The 15,743-nt window shown below is 41.9% G+C and overlaps 2 protein-coding genes across 6 annotated transcripts; both read left to right on the top strand.

Annotated features, from left to right (window-relative positions):
- Positions 1-562: 562 nt before the first annotated feature.
- LOC124327504 (collagen alpha-1(I) chain-like) lies at positions 563-8,873 on the top strand. Of its 4 annotated transcripts, none has more exons than XM_046786455.1 (15): positions 563-1,062; positions 4,403-4,585; positions 5,023-5,120; positions 5,257-5,404; positions 5,548-5,613; positions 5,695-5,858; positions 5,927-6,007; positions 6,072-6,341; positions 6,417-6,599; positions 6,807-6,905; positions 7,129-7,182; positions 7,254-7,474; positions 7,556-7,666; positions 7,743-8,070; positions 8,148-8,873. In XM_046786455.1, exons 1-15 carry the CDS (start codon positions 983-985, stop codon positions 8,372-8,374), a joined length of 2,313 nt encoding a protein of 770 aa, XP_046642411.1. In that variant the 5' UTR covers positions 563-982; the 3' UTR covers positions 8,375-8,873. The 4 variants fall into 4 exon arrangements, with proteins under 4 accessions (XP_046642411.1, XP_046642410.1, XP_046642409.1 ...); XM_046786454.1 differs by having other exon boundaries at positions 5,233-5,404; positions 5,713-5,858; XM_046786453.1 differs by having other exon boundaries at positions 5,233-5,404.
- Positions 8,874-10,732: 1,859 nt separating this feature from the next.
- On the top strand, positions 10,733-13,091 carry LOC124327515 (T-cell activation inhibitor, mitochondrial-like). Of its 2 annotated transcripts, XM_046786479.1 has the most exons (7): positions 10,735-10,833; positions 10,992-11,071; positions 11,144-11,584; positions 11,660-12,004; positions 12,066-12,281; positions 12,347-12,600; positions 12,657-13,091. In XM_046786479.1, the coding sequence occupies exons 3-7, from the start codon at positions 11,146-11,148 to the stop codon at positions 12,840-12,842; spliced, it is 1,440 nt and encodes a 479-aa protein (XP_046642435.1). In that variant the 5' UTR covers positions 10,735-10,833; positions 10,992-11,071; positions 11,144-11,145; the 3' UTR covers positions 12,843-13,091. The 2 variants fall into 2 exon arrangements, with proteins under 2 accessions (XP_046642434.1, XP_046642435.1); XM_046786478.1 differs by lacking the exon at positions 10,992-11,071 and having other exon boundaries at positions 10,733-10,833.
- The last annotated feature ends 2,652 nt before the right edge of the window (positions 13,092-15,743 follow it).

Below are 15,743 nucleotides of genomic sequence, written 5' to 3'. Positions count from 1 at the left end.
TTTTTTTTCGAAGAAGAAGAAGAAGAATTTCGGTGAAAAAAAAATGTTTCTGGGGAAGGAAGAAGAAGAAGAAAAAGGAAGAAAATTATGCGGGTGAATTTGAACCGGAGGGATGTAAAGCAAGAGTCTCTGGGAGAAGAAGAAGAAGAAATATATATAAAGACATCATGCAGTTCTTCGCCTTCTTAATGTTATGGCTCGAGAGCAGCAGAGACAACCGGAGGAATAGTCTCTTCTTCTTCTTTTCTCAAAATAGAAAAAAAAAGGAGTCCAAAAAAGACAATATACATGTGGAAAGAAGAAGAGGGGGAGAGAGAGACAGACAAATCCCAAAAGGTGAAGGATACAGACGAGCGGTAACAGCTAGAGCTGATGCTCTTTTTCGTTCCTCAACAAGGTCGAATTGGTTGCCGAAACGCCCCCTCCTCCTTCTCCACCCACCCACCCTCTTTACCCGCAGCTATACATCCCATCCACTCTATAGTGTGCTGGTAAGAAGAAAAAGGAAAAAAAAAACCTCCGAGTCTCTCGTCTCTCGTGAAGTTTAAAAGTCGAAAGCAGGAGGATGGTTTCTCTTCAGTCTGGTGGCACACGTCTGGCGAGCAACGTGATCGTTACTTTTGCTCTTCTCTCTCTCTCTCGTTCGTTCGGTCGCCCCGTTTTCGTGTGTACGTGTGAGAGTGCCGCCGCGTGTGTTGTTGTTCTCTCTAACGTACTTCCTCGCACTTGGAAAATTAGGTGTACAATGGACTCTATCCGTCGGAGAGTCACCTTTGTCTCACGCCACATCCATCACTAAGTTTTTCGAGATAATCAAATCACAGCAGAGAAATTGTCGACATTTTTCGGCTCGAAAGAAAATACCAAAAAAGAGTCGAGTGTCGTTGACCAGAAAATAGAAAAATAAAATTCCTCTAGAAAAAGAAGAAGAAGAAGAAGAATCAGGTTATTCCCTCCCACGAAAATTGTCTCCGGCTGATTGATGACCGTGAGGATGACGCCGGCCTGCTGGGTGGTGGTGCTGGTGATCTGGACGTGCCTGCTCATCTCTACCTGCAGCGGGTGAGTCATCGGCCGTCGCTTTCGATTCCAAAAGGCGTCACATATACAAATCCCTATATACTATACACACACACAACGATCAAGCAGAGAGTTATTTTTTATTTTTATTATTATTCTCTCTCTATCTGGCTGATGGGGGGACTCCTATAGCTTGGCACTATATAACCAAAAGTTAAAAAAAAAAGAGTGTAGACACGACAGACCTTGTAGTATTTTAATTTCCCTTTTTTTTTTCTTATTTTGTTTTGTCTTGGTGAAGTGGAGACAGCTGTTGTGTGTGGATTGCCAGTCGTTCCCAGTTGATCCCTAGCCATCCACATATGGTTCTGTGGCGACGGGAGAGAGAGAGAGGCAAAGAAATCTTATCTCTTCACTTGCAACAGAATCGCGTGATTGACCACTTGGCTCTCTAGTTTGACAAAGGCCGCCTCTGTTTTTCAGACTTCTTCTCACATCAATTCTCTAACGCACAAAGTTTCGATTTGTCTTGAAATATTTGTGTGACAGAGAATTTCGGCTGCTGCTGCTGCGCTGCCGATTAGAATCGCCATTTTCTCATTGGAGCGCGGGCGCACGGTCGTATACGGTCGGTGCTGGCCCTTTTCGTTTGGTGTCGCCAGCCCATCACAGAACCAACAAAGTCGAATGTGTTAAAGAATGGCGGGTTGATTGATCGATCGATCAAGAGTGACGATACTTTTTTTTTTATCTTCTTTTTTATTATTTTTGTACGAGCTTAACGATTTTCATCTTTCAACTTATTCTCCCCCACACCGAAAAAATAGAATAGAAAAGACGCTTTTCGACGACTGGCTTGAAAAACGGCCATGTGTGTGTGTTGTGCTGCTGCTGGCTGGGCCGGAGAGTGTATGAGCTCAGGCCAGAGCCTATTGATGATAGGAACGTGAGGCCCCAAATGATCCGTCGGCTTAAAGTCAGTCCATAAATCATCTTGATTGGTTGGGCATGCACTCGGCAAGAGAGAGAGAGAGAGAGAGAGAGACCAGCAGTCAAAATACCAGTTTGACCGCGCCACACATACACATATAATGGGCTAGATCCGTCGTTAGATGTGCTGCGCTGCTGGGATGTGCAGATGAGCGCCGGCCGTGTTTTGTTGCCCAGTCTCCTGCCATCTGCCAGGCACCCTTGACGTGTTAACGAGCTCACTATCGTCAAAATTAAAAAAAAAGAAAAGAAGAAAAACGAAAAAAAAAAATAAGAATAAAAGTCTGAAGGGGGAAAATGAAGTCCCACTATAATACACTAAAGGCACTTTTCGACGGAGATTTTTAGAATGTGTGAATATATGGCGATGACGTCGCCCCCACTACACACACACACACTCAAAGATTAAGCCGAGAAATAAACACATAAAGAGATAATATACAACCAAACTGTTTTGGGGTCTTTTGCGTTGTATAGAGAATCCTCTTTTCTCCGGTGATGGCGGCCATATAATAGAAGAGCTGCTGTCGTGAGATGGATCAGAATATGACCAATCAAGAATATTGTTCCGTTCAATCAATGGCCTATATAACGGTTGTGTCGAGATTAGCTCGACAGCAGCTAGCACAAGGCGAATGTAATTGAATGGGGCGTTAATAGCTGAATCATCGCCTAATTCTTTTCGAATAAAAAAAAAAAAAAAAAAGCGTTGGGGGGGGTTCCGATGATGAAATCCAAGACGTGAAAAATTCACCATTTTGATCCAAACTTTCAGGCTTCGGCCACTTCCTTCCCCTCCTCTCTTTCTTGTATATCGTGACCCACACCATTGGATATCATTCCCATATTCTTTCCTTTTTTTTATTATATGGGAGTCTTGTATTTTTTTTCTCTCTCTTTTCTTTACGGCTAAAAGATAAAAAGGAGGACAAAGGAGAAATGTTGTCAGAAAAATGGAGATTCTTCTTATTCTTTTTTAAATATATCTCTTTTTGAAGTAGAAGAAGAAGAAGCTAAGAAGAAGAAGGAGAAAAGTATGTTGAGTGAGGTTGCGCAGATGATTTGCCATTCTGGTCTTTTGTTGCCCTACATGGATTTCGAGAGGATAATAAATTCAGTTGAGTTGTTTGGTCAGAAATAGAAATGAAAGGGAGAAAAAAAAAACAACAAGAAGAAATTAATAACTTAGACATTTTTTCTCTCTCTCTCTCTAGAATGGATTGAATAAATATGAACCCATTCGGTTGCTGACCTTGTCTACATTTCTTTTCCGGGAGGGATGAAGAAGTTTGATGGAGAATGTCGATAAAAAGAAAAAAACTAGCTATTGCACTTCTTTTTTTTTTTTCAAATGGAAATCATAAAAAGAAAAAACTATATCGAACGTCGTAAATCATTTGCCGCTCTTTTCACTCGCAGTATGGAGTCTAAACGGCTCGATGATTTGATTTCTTCGTGAATAATTGTTGCTAGCTCTTTCATATTTATTCTTATTTTTAATCCATTCCGAGATTCTTCGGGGTCATTCATCTTGGAAAATAATAATAATAAATCGAGTATTGTCGGCAATTTAAAGCTATATAGAGAGACGATATTGAAAAGAGGCCAAAATAAAGAATTCGAAAGATGGGCGTGACTCTGATGAGAATCTTTCGGTCGTATTTTATCACGCTTGACAACAATCTACTCCCCCCCCCCCCTCTCTTACTTCTTTTTTTTTCTCCGGAGAGAGAAGAAATAACGATTCTTCTTGGGCATAAATGTGTTGTGGAAGGGAGCGAGACGAAACGATTTTCTCGAGGAGATCTCAGAGTGTCTGATACGAGCGTAACCCCGATTTGTCATTCCTCGTAGCTACACAACAGTAAATCAAAATTTTAAAAATATATACTCCAACCAAACATTCTTTTTTTTTAAAGCAAATTTTCATCATTTCCAGGCGGAAGGAAATGACTCGTTGATATTTTTTCAGAGCATTTTGTGTGTGTGTGTTTCCGCAATGGCTGAATCAACAGTCAGTTTGAGTTATGTATTTGAGCTTTGGTGTGTGTAGGGGTGACCTAAAAACAAAATATCTGAAAGAAATGAATTCATCATCCCACATTTTCGTAAAAGGGAAAACACGTTAAACGAAAAACAAAAAAAAAAGAGTTTCGAAAATCCATATAGGAACAAACCGAACCGACATTGGCCCAGAAGCTCCAAGGTTTTTTTTTCTTTTTTTTTCTTTCAAAAGTAGGAAAACAAAAATGAACCGTGTCAGCAATTACGTTAGATGAACAAAGATGGAGGCTGTTTTGCGTTGAGTTTAGTAAAACGAATATCACCAAAAAGCCACAAGGAAACTTTCACAATCATTTGAATATTATGTATACCTCTATCCCCAACGCAGGGACTTTTGTCCGCAGCCAGTGACAAGGACGGTGACGTGTAAAGTCAAAAATGGTACAGAGACTTACACGAAAATGGTGCCGCGCCTCTGCAAGCGAAACTGGCCTCCATCGCAAGCGCAAACGTCCGGCGCATCGTCATCCGCCGGCGCTCCGCAGCACGTCAATTGCGGCATGGAGCCGAGGTGAGTTTTTCGGCCTTTTCAACTTTTTTTTTTCCTTTAAAAAATAAATAAATAAAAGAAAAAAAAAATTGACAGAAATACATATAAATACAAATATAGTATAACGGCTGTGGCATTTGGTTGCAGGAGAAAATATATACATCGAAATGTTATTCGAAAGTTATTCGGGGGGAAAGAATCAATCATTCGTCTGTCTCTTCGTTCTTCACGTATAAATACTCACGATTCACGAAATAAATTTTCGGGTTTTTCTTTGTTTGTTTGTTTGTTTGTTTTTTCCTCCCCCCGGATTTTTAGGTCATTTCTTAAAAAATATTGAATTTACATATAAGCAATCTTTCCAGACACATACACATCGTCTGTAATTGATTTCCATTTGTTTTTTGTTTCTTTTTTGTGGGTGATGTTATTGACGTTTGAACGCGTGTAAATATTAGGGTGAAGGAACGGCCCCGACTGGTGACAACTTACAAACAAATCACGGAAATGCAGTATCGTTGCTGTCCCGGCTTCTTTGGTGAAAACTGTGATATGGGTAAACTGAAAAATTTAGATTTTATTTTCCATGTACACAAACCCCAAGAAATTTGTTGAAAATATTTTATTTTACTTTTTTTGTTGTTGGTTCGGTCAAATAAATAAACCAGAATGTTTCAACTGCACGACGCTAGAGCGGATGGAGCGGCGTTTGCGGACCGTGGAGGAAACCATTCGCGGCGGGAACGGCAACTACAGTCAAGCTGGACCGCACCAGCGGCCCTTCATTCGTCCAGGTCGCCCGGACATGAGCCACGTCACTGGCACGACAGGACCTAGAGGGTATGACAAATATTTAAAAAAATTAATCAAATCAAATAAAAATAAAAAAAAGCTCTTCACATTAATCACTCCCGAAGAAGTTATGAAGGGTCTAAAAAAATTTCTTTTTGGTTGGTTTGTTTTTTTATTGAAATTCCGTATAGGGTGGCGGCAATGGGAGGCACTCACATGCGCCGGCCAGCCATCGGAGTGACTCGTCGTCCTTTCAGGTGCGACAGATATAATTCCTTTTGATCTAAAGACACGTGTGACGAATGGAGGCATAAATTGGAATTACATGTAATTTAAAGCGGGTATCACGATATAAGGAAAACGGATGCCACTCTCAATGGACCGGTCCAGCCAGGGACAACTACCGATGCGTCATTGACTAGTTCCGCCGCTGGTGCCAGAACGCCGCAGCAAACCAGGTGCAATTGTCCAGCCGGACCTCCCGGTCAAGCTGGAGTGCAAGGTATTTAAACGAATTAAAGATAATCAATTCAAATATTCTCTCATCTTATTTTTTGTTTTAAATTATAGGACCAGCTGGATTAACCGGAATTCCGGGATTACCTGGAAGAAATGGAGTTGATGGACTTCCAGGCGTTGCCGGAACTCCAGGTATAATTATAAACTGGTAATAACGTGAATGCAAATAATCTCACTGAATTCTTATTATGTGAAGGTTTGGAAGGTTCACCTGGACAGAAAGGCTTGCCTGGAATAGACGGACTTCCCGGACTACCCGGAAACCCTGGTCCGCAAGGTCTCACCGGCCTGCCCGGTTTGCCCGGCTTGAAAGGTGAAATTGGCAGCCCTGGACTAACGGGAGAAAGTGGCACTCCGGGACTGGATGGACTTCCAGGAACGCCAGGTCTTCCAGGAGAGGCAGGCCTTCAAGGCATCGATGGTGTACCAGGTTCTCCTGGCCCAGTTGGCCCAGCAGGTCCAGCAGGTAGAGAAAATAATAAAAAAATTGCACACATTTTTGAATATTCAAACATTTGTGAAATTGCCACGACATTTTCAGGACCTCCAGGTCTTCCAGGTCCCCCTGGCTTACCGGGGCTTTCCTCCTTCTCTCGGACTGACTCGAATGACAATGAAGAGGCAACAAAAGTAGGTCTACCTGGCCCACCTGGCCCTGCCGGTTCGCCAGGGCTTCCAGGTGCTCCTGGTGTCGCCGGTCCACCTGGCGAACGAGGTGAAAAAGGTACAAATTTAATTTATTCAGGCCGGACTGGTTATATCATTCACAGTTGGGAAGGGACAACTTTTCCACTAACTCTTAAACTGAATAATTCATTGACACATGGAAATTTCTGGCTTCACACTATATAGTCTTCTGTTCGGCTCTTTTGGCTCTGTATCTTGACTAACAACTGACCAGAACACAAACCACTAATTCAATTGACACCAGGTGAACCAGGGGACAGCGGGACGGCGGGACCGCGTGGCCAGCGGGGAGAAAAGGGCTCCAAGGGCGAGCGAGGCTTCGACGGGGTCCGCGGACCACCAGGTTGCCCATTAATCCCAGCTATAATATACTACTAGCTTTTTTTTATTTTATTTCAACAGTTTTTTAAAATTATTATTTCACACTAAATTTTCTACGGGATTTTTTTTTATTCAATTACATTTTAACAAAACTATATTCTTATCTGGACTAATTAATTACTAATGTTATTGTATGAATTGTTGATTGCGTTGAATTAATTTAACATTTCGTGAATTTGTTTTAGGGGATTCTGGACTAACTGGACTTCCGGGACCCAAAGGCGATCGGGGAGATGGCGGTAAGTTCAAATTTCTTTCAGTTTTATGATAAAGTAAAAATATACCTTTTTCTATTGAATTGAATAATTAGCCTTGGACGGCGTCGATCTCTCCGAGTCTATTCTTCAACTCCACCAGCTCGTCGATGAGTTGCGCAGTCAAATTAGCGAACTTCGCGACCGCGTCGTCATACTGGAACTTGGCGTTGGCGAGTCCACCGATACGGCCGAAGCCCATACCGGTACTCACCTAGCGCCACCTACGCAAACATCTCCGGCGCCACCAACAACAACTACAACCACCAAGCCACCGGTGAGTATTAGACAGCTACTCATACATATAACCAAAATATTTTATTTATTTCTTACCACCATTTTGGCATTGGCGCAACAGGTGGTGGTCAGTACCACGCCAACGCCGCCACCCGTGGAAGAGGAGGAAGAAGGAGATGATTACGACGAGGATGCCGCAGTGCTGGCAACGTCATCGACGACCGCTAGTCCGGTTTGTTTGCATAGAAAGTTGTACAAGTTGAAGTAGGAAATTTGAATGAAATTTCTTTTTTGTATATTACCCGCAGGCTTCGGTTCTGACGTCACCACCTCCGCCGATCGTCAACCCTCCTCCATTGTCGACAGCTGACCAAGACTACGGTGAAGATGAGATCGACTCTGAAGAAGATTACACGGAGACAGAGGATGAAGATGAAGATTTAGTTTTGGACAGCAGGCCAGCATCTGCAGCAGCTCCAGGTCGAGCTTCCACTACGGCGCCGGGTCGTAATAACCGGCCCAATAGTCCAGCCATCAGCGGTGGGCGTGGCAATGTGGCCAATAACCTTCTAGCCGAAGATGATGACGAAGATATTGATTCAATTTTGAGCCCCAACGCCCGGGTGGAGCCCCCTGGTAAATGATGATCCATTAAAAAATGAAATGAAACGACCTGATTTAATGATTGTATAACATTCACCTTTTTTAAAAAGGGCGAGGAGTGTCCACGGTGGATGCGGAAGACGAAGAAGAGGAGGAAGAAGAGGATCCGGAATACGACGATTACGACGATTCTCCAACCAGCCGATCCAAGCGACATAAAACAGCCTCGGCGAAGTCTAATAAGGACTCGAAGACTAATAAGCATCACGCTGCTGCCAAGCACGACAAGAAATCTAAAAAGTCTGTCCGAACTAAACTCAAGCCGAAGCGGACTTGAATTTCCCGCCGATATTAATCATTGCGATTTCGTTGCCATTTGCCAGAGTTAAGCCATTTTGCTTTCAATTTTTTTTTTATTCTCGTACGGTTGCCAAAACCTTTTTGTCTATCCTTTTTTGTTTGATTTGATTTTTTTTTTCATCGGTTGCCGAGGCTAAAAATGACTGCCATAATGCCATTAATAATTTAGTTTTCTCTTCGTGCATGCTCTGCAATTTCCCCCCGTTTTGTTAGAAGAAGAAGAAGAAGGAAAAGAAAAACAAAAAAAGAAAAGAAAAAACCCAGGCTTGAAACTATATTATCTTTAACATAGAATTGGAACTTCTTGACTGCCGCCCAATTTTAATTTCCTTATCGCATTCGGTTCCGATTGGTTCTGTTCCCCAACAAGCTACGGTTCCCCCCTTTTTTTCTCCCCATCAAACAAAAAAAAAAAAGTTTTTCATTTAGGGTCACGGTGGAATAAACGGAGCCATATACATACATAACAATCCTCACGCAATGTTTCTCTGATGGCCGAAGGATTTATTTTATAGAAAAGAATTCATTGGTTTTTAAAATGCAATAACGTCATTAGAAACACACGAAATGTCACTATATGAAAGGGGTTTCTAAGATTTACGCGTTCCGTCAATTATATAGTAAATGGATAAGAGTTAAGTGGCCATAACAAAAAGGAGAAGGAAGAGTTCGGTAAGGAAAATCTGGTTGGGATAGTCTGTCTGGAGGGGGCGGGTCTTGAAAACGACAAGTACATTCTTTATCAAGCCATTCTTTATCAACCTCTCTCAGTTTCAGTGTTTCTTTTTAAGCTCGTTGAGATTGTGAGTGAGTGTCTAATAAAAAAAGGGACAACGATGCCGATCACGTTCGAAAAAATTGACGACGGATCCACGAAACTGATTTGGATAACCGAAATCCAAAAGTATCTCTGGGTGACGGCCTCGAAGCCAGAGCTGCTTCAGCGTATCAATTTCCCACCGGTCATTCCTGATTTTGCCATCTCGTGTTTGTCCAGACTGTCCAACAATAGTTCCACGGACGACGACGTTCTCACCTACACGACCGAACTGCGTTTGACTCGAGACAAATTGAAGACGACAAATGACGAATGCGCTGCCGATAACTGCGAAGAAAGTTTGGATGGAGCCACAGATGGCGACCAACAACAACATCATTTGACACTGTCTAAATCAGTCACCCTACCGTGTGGTATCTGGGCCAGCATCAACGGAGGTGAGAAAAGCCCGTTGAAAGAGTCGCCACCCGGTTTGTGGAAATCGGAGAAATTCCTCATGGACTTTCCTCCTTCGGTTCGCAAATACAGACTGTCAAGGCTGAACTGTCGGATTTGGATAGCCTTCGACACGTCGATTAGTGTTTCTGAGAGAAACGTCCTCAGAGATGTTATCGACATGTACGTCCAGCAGAGACACTGCGATGTCTTCTTCTGTTTCCAAGGTGATGAAAGTGTTGGAGGCCATGCTGCGATTCTCTCGGCGAGGAGTCGGCTATTCGCAGACATGTTCCAGCAAATGAAAGTGTCGGAGAGAATCCACATTCAAGACGTTCAGCTGGAAATATTCAAGGATCTGCTCCACTATTTGTACTCGGGTCGAATTTCGACACCTCTGACGGAACTTTTGGCTCGACCCCTGTTTGTAGCAGCCGATAAATATCACGTCGACGACCTGAAAGAGGAGTGTGTCGGATTTCTACTGGGTTCTATTGGCATGGACAATGCCATTGACCTGATGATTTGGGCTCACATGAACTCGGTGGATAACCTCAAAGAAGCTGCCCTCACTTTTGTTGTTGTGCACGGAGAAGAAATTTGTTTGAGCAAAGAATGGGAAGAGCTCACCAAGAACCATCCTGACTTGTGTGTATTGGCCACTCGACGGATAATTGGGAAAATGTCGTCCCATTGACCTGGAATAACGGAATTTTGGTGTTAATGATTTTGAACTGATAAGTCACACAATTTCTTATGTAAATATGTATTTTTTGGTTCTCTTGTCTTACTTGTTTTGAGTTGGAGAAAAAATTCACGTTGGGTTCTTTCAAAATACAATTCTTTTGTTACGAAATATTTGTTGTTTTAGTTTATACAAATACAAATATTTGTGTCAGCAATACATAATCTATTCAACATTTTATCTGGTTATCTTATTACACACCAACCCACATGCCTAAAGATTGGGGACAGCTGATATATGTATAAACAGGGTGGAGGGACTGCAGGCTTTTGAAAATTCGAAAAGGGATCCCCTACGAGATTCGTCTGCTTCTGTTTACTATTTATACATTTCCCACTATCCAAAAGGACTACGTGACCTTCAGCATGTACACAAACAGAATCACGTTGCTATGTGCTACGTGCTTGTCAGTTTCTTCAGTTTGCCAGTGAACACAAGCACGTTAGTACACCATTAAAGTGAAGTCCTGCATTTAAAGGTGACATATTTCTGCATTTACAAACATATATTGTTATTATTAAGTGTTTGCTCTGTATTGCTGCTGTTAACAGTGGATTGATTGGGTTTAATATTCAAAGCAATTTTATTTTTCATTTTTATTTCCTTTTTCATCCAATCTTGTCACTTTAACTATAGATGAAGTTTAAACGAAGAAAACTATGGTCGACCGCACGTACAAGTCGTACATATTAGCTGTGATGCTATAGTTACTGATTGTAATCAAACCATAAAACATAAAATATGTAATTAATGATAATAATCTAATTGTTATTATCTTGTTCTTTCAGCCATGACTTCCATGCAATTCTTTTCTCAAGTTGTTAGCCCTTTGTTGAAGAAAGCTGGATTTCAAAGGTCGTGCCAGAGATATATAAGCTCTAGTGAAGTGTCAGTTGCACTCAGGCCGTTCTACTTTGCAGTTCATCCTGATCTTTTTCAACAGCACCCTCAGGAGCGGGACACAAACGAAAACTCACTGAAGCAACTCAATGGCTATATTGAAACACTTATGCATTCAAAGCCTGTGAGGCCAGCAAAAGTTAAATTCTTTCTCCGCAAGCAACAGTCTACTGATCACAAATTCAAGGCTGTGAATATATCTTTGGCCCAGAAAGATATTCGTGGAGCTCTGCAAAGTATTCTGTCTTCTTGTGCATTATCAACACATTACATTGACAACCTTGTCACAAAGAAAATTCCAACAAAACATAAGATTGCTGGTGTTAAAAGTGAGAAGTTGCAGTAATTCTTGCTTTATTAATTATATCACCTTACTCACACACATTGTTATTTGTGGTTTTTAGATGGAAACTGGGATGCAGACTTGTGGGAGGAGACATTTGCAACAATGGAGAAGGCTACCCCAACCGAAGAAACTCTTTCCGACTGGGTGAAGAGGTATAGCAAAGATGCTGAAGAGCGTTCTAAAGCATGCCAGCCTGTTCGTGACGAAATCTCTCGGCTTCAGGAAAAGCTGTGCAAGAAACTTCAACTGAAAGGTCTCTTATGGGCCTGTGGATGGGGAACGTCGCATTTTCGAGGTTGCCTTCAGTCATTTCAATCTCTGATTACTCATCACCCGGAAGAGATGAGCATTTTAGCTGGAAGAACTGTGATTTTTGGCAACGAATCTGGAGTATCTCTTCAAGGTATTTAATAGTCTTGTCGCATAATATCTTATGGGTATTTAATTATTATGAATTATTTCAGGACATATTGTATTGAATAGCGGAGAAGTTCGTCATAATTGGTTAGACTTAATCCGTAATTTGCTGCGCTATGAGACGCCATTAAAGCGGGTACCGGCACTGGAAAAGGCTCTATCTCGTTCGATTTGTGAAATCAAAGTGGCCCAGCGCCTATTTCGACCTGAATTGTTGGTGGAAGCGTATGAATCTCATCTGAGGATGATTACAACCAGCATGGGTATGTTTTGGCAAAATTTAAAACATTTTTTTTTCTTTTTCTTTAAAATGAATTCGTACAAATAGGTGATTACCGCACGAGACATCGATTCCCGAAAGAGTGGCCAGAGAATATGAGCAACTTTCACTTGGTGGTTGAAGGGGAGGCCGGTCCTCTTATGCTCTCTCCTAGCGGACAGTTCATTACTCCGTCTTCTTGCCCTATTTCCTTACTCGTTTCGTTCATGACAGCCAATCTTGAGGAGGCTCGCGCCCGTTTGGACCGATATGTTGCCGACGTGAAGCAAGAAAAAGATTTGATAGCCCAATGCGTTCAAACGGTATTTTGTTTTTTCTCTTTAAATTTGTCCTATCATAATTAATTTCTTCGTTTCAGTTTGGACTCTTGGCGTTGGACAAAGACGACAATGTGACTCCGTCTGAATGTAGTCAGTGCTGTAATCAGCTACTGAAGCAAGTTGATTATCTTCGACCGTACTTGCAACACGGCCGTGTGAGGATCACACACTATTACTCGTTACTTTCGGATGGAGAAATGTGCATCCCATGGTATGCCAAATAAAATGAGTCCGTCACAGGTGGGCAGGATTTTTGACCTGGCGTAATAATTATTATTATGACGTGACACAAAAGAAAAACTTACTTATAGTATACGTATTAAAACGCTTATGACTAGAATTTGGTTGACATGGTTGTGTTCTATGTGCTATTTTTCTCTCTTCTTTGTATTGCATTTTCAGAAAAAAAAGAACATTGTTTTCGTATTCAAATGGCGAGTGGCTAGCTCATATTAAAAACTGTTGGAAATTTTTACGTGAACCTAAATGTCTCATTATTTTAAAGAAGCGAATCGAACATATGAATTTTAGATATTGCTTGAAGGAATTACCGATTTACCACTGGATTGTTAAATAATTGTTTTGTTTGCTTTCTCAGACTGAGCCGCGGAAATTCTTTTTTTATTTAAAAAAAGAAGAGCAAACAGTGGTGATAAATAGAGTGAAAGATTATGATGCAATTATGGGGTGAATGGACGACAAGAAAGAGAGAGAGAGTAAACAGATAGCTTGAAACTGACATGTTTATAGCATAGGGATAACGACTGCCGGTACACGAGTAAAAAATGTGTTTACTCACGTTATGCTGAGTAAAAATATGGAAAAGAAATGATTTGTTTTTATGGTTTATTTATTTGACTCTCGTGGTATAGAATTTTCATTAGACTTGGACCATTATTTTGCAGGAACGAAATCAAATACTCTAAAGTACTTTGTAGAGAATTCCGAATGCCAAAAGGAACATGGGTAGGTAGACCACAAGCCAGCGGATGAATTTGTGGTAAATTTGGAGGACCTCATCCGGCGTTTCCCATGGATTACGATCAAATCGGTAGTCAACTTTCTCTCGACACACGGGACAAGTAGATTTTTTGCCAATCATATGCCAGCCGCGAATACAGTGTTGGTGTAGAAAGTAAACACCTCGTAGACTAGTTTCACTGATTAACTTGTTTCTTTATTATTGCTTGATATGAGACTCGACAAATATATCAAGCGAGAACAAAAGGATCCATAAGACACGAGAGTTTTCGAGTAAGAACAGTGATAGACAGTTTTACGGTGCAGACGACGTGAAGACAAGAAGAAGGGTTGCCAGGTCGATAAATCGCAACATCCCCACTCAAACCGGAACTACTCCAATTCTTGTTCTGAGCTCTGGAAAAGCTGGGCCCGGAAGCGCCTTGGTCAGTAGATCGGCTAGTTGGTCTTTTGTTCCGATATGGACGACTGCAATGTTGCCGCTCACCTGCTGCTCACGGATATAGTGATAACGTATATCAATATGCTTAGTCCGACGATGGAATTCTGGATTCAGTGTGAGTTTTACTGCGCCTTGATTATCGCCAAATAAAGCTGTTGGTTGTGTCTGTACGCAGCCAATACTGTCAAGTAATTGGCGTGCCCAAACTATTTCTTTTGTCGCCTCGCACATGGCTACGTACTCCGCTTCGGTGGTCGATAGAGATACACAAGATTGGCGTCTACTGCCCCACGCAATTGGTCCCTCATTAAAGATGAGAAGAAATCCAGAAGTTGACTTGCGGGAATCAGTGTCGCCAGCGTAGTCCGAATCTGCGTATGCGGTTAATACCTGGGGTTTTTCTCCGACTTTGTAGACCACTCCAAATTTTGACGTCCCTTTTAAGTATGACAGAATTCTTGTTACAGCTGACCAGTGAACTTGCTTTGGATCGTGACAGAATTGAGCTACTTGTCCGACAGCATATGAAATGTCTGGACGTGTGCAGACCATCAAGAACATTAAGCTGCCAACTGCCTCACGGTATATGGACTGGTCACAAGATGGTGAACAAGGTCCGCCATCAACACCTGCCAAGGTAAGTCTGGAAAACGGGTCCGCTGGTAATCCCTTTGGGTTGCACTCCGCCATTTTAAACCGGTGAAGAATGCGAATGATGTACTGTTCTTGTGAAAGATAGATAGTTCGATTAGGACGATCTCTATCTATTTTTATGCCGATGAAAAGATCAGCTTCTTGAGTGGAAATTTCTAGATGATCTGATAGCTGGTTAATTATTTCCAGCAGCCGTTTCTTGTCCCGTCCACACAGAAGACCATCATCGACCCAAATTGCTAGGATGATGATGCCGTCACCACCATTATGATGATAAACACAAGAGTCAATTGGGCTTCGAGTGAATCCAAGATTAACAAGTAGGCCATCAAATTTAATATTCCACAACCTAGATGCCTGCTTAAGGCCATACAAACTTTTCTGCAAACGACAAACGTTGGTTGGGTAGGCAGTTGAAGTAAAACCTGTCGGTTGATCCATGAAGATTTCTTCAGTTAGTTCACCATGCAAGAATGCAGTTCTTACATCGAGTTGTAGAATTTCCAAATCGTTCGCTGCTGCTGTTGAAAGAATTGCTCTTACTGATTCGTGGCGCACAACTGGAGAAAATGTTTCGTCGTAATCAACGCCCTCCTTTTGTGAGAAGCCCTTGGCTACCAAGCGAGCCTTGTAGCGAACGGGGTGACCGAATGAGTCCATTTTCACTTTGTAGACCCACTTACACTTAATTGTCTTGCGGCCACTTGGAAGTTTTTCTAGACGCCACGTTTGGTTTTCTTCTAGAGAACTCATTTCTTCTTCCATAGCACTAATCCATTTTTTCGCATCTGGTGATGTGATTGCTTCTTCGTACGACTGTGGTTCAATGATGCTTGAAGAATCCTCGGTTGTGGCACAAAGAAAATTGGGGTCTTCAATGAGACGATCGGGTTTTCTTCGGATACGAGATGTTTTGAGAGAAGGATCCATTGCGGCTTCTGGTGCGTCAAATCCATGAAAGGGTTCAATAATATCTTCCACTTCAATAGTTGCTTGTGTTTCGTTGGAACATATGATTGAATTAGACACGGTGGCACGATCATTGGAT

This window comes from Daphnia pulicaria, chromosome 2 (assembly GCF_021234035.1).
Source record: "Daphnia pulicaria isolate SC F1-1A chromosome 2, SC_F0-13Bv2, whole genome shotgun sequence".
Taxonomy (NCBI): domain Eukaryota; kingdom Metazoa; phylum Arthropoda; class Branchiopoda; order Diplostraca; family Daphniidae; genus Daphnia; species Daphnia pulicaria.
Note: the sequence above shows the minus strand (reverse complement) of the source record. Positions and strands in the feature narration are given on the sequence as shown.

Excerpts from the sequence above, each read along its gene's own strand:
- LOC124327504 (XM_046786453.1), top strand. The coding sequence starts at position 983 with ATGACCGTGAGGATGACGCCGGCCTGCTGGGTGGTGGTGCTGGTGATC. Across the intron at positions 5,121-5,232 it reads TGGTGAAAACTGTGATATGG|AATGTTTCAACTGCACGACG; the intron begins GTAAACTGAAAA and ends TAAATAAACCAG. Across the intron at positions 6,008-6,071 it reads AGGCGTTGCCGGAACTCCAG|GTTTGGAAGGTTCACCTGGA; the intron begins GTATAATTATAA and ends TATTATGTGAAG.
- LOC124327515 (XM_046786478.1), top strand. The coding sequence starts at position 11,146 with ATGACTTCCATGCAATTCTTTTCTCAAGTTGTTAGCCCTTTGTTGAAG. Across the intron at positions 11,585-11,659 it reads TAAGATTGCTGGTGTTAAAA|ATGGAAACTGGGATGCAGAC; the intron begins GTGAGAAGTTGC and ends TGTGGTTTTTAG. Across the intron at positions 12,282-12,346 it reads GATGATTACAACCAGCATGG|GTGATTACCGCACGAGACAT; the intron begins GTATGTTTTGGC and ends TCGTACAAATAG.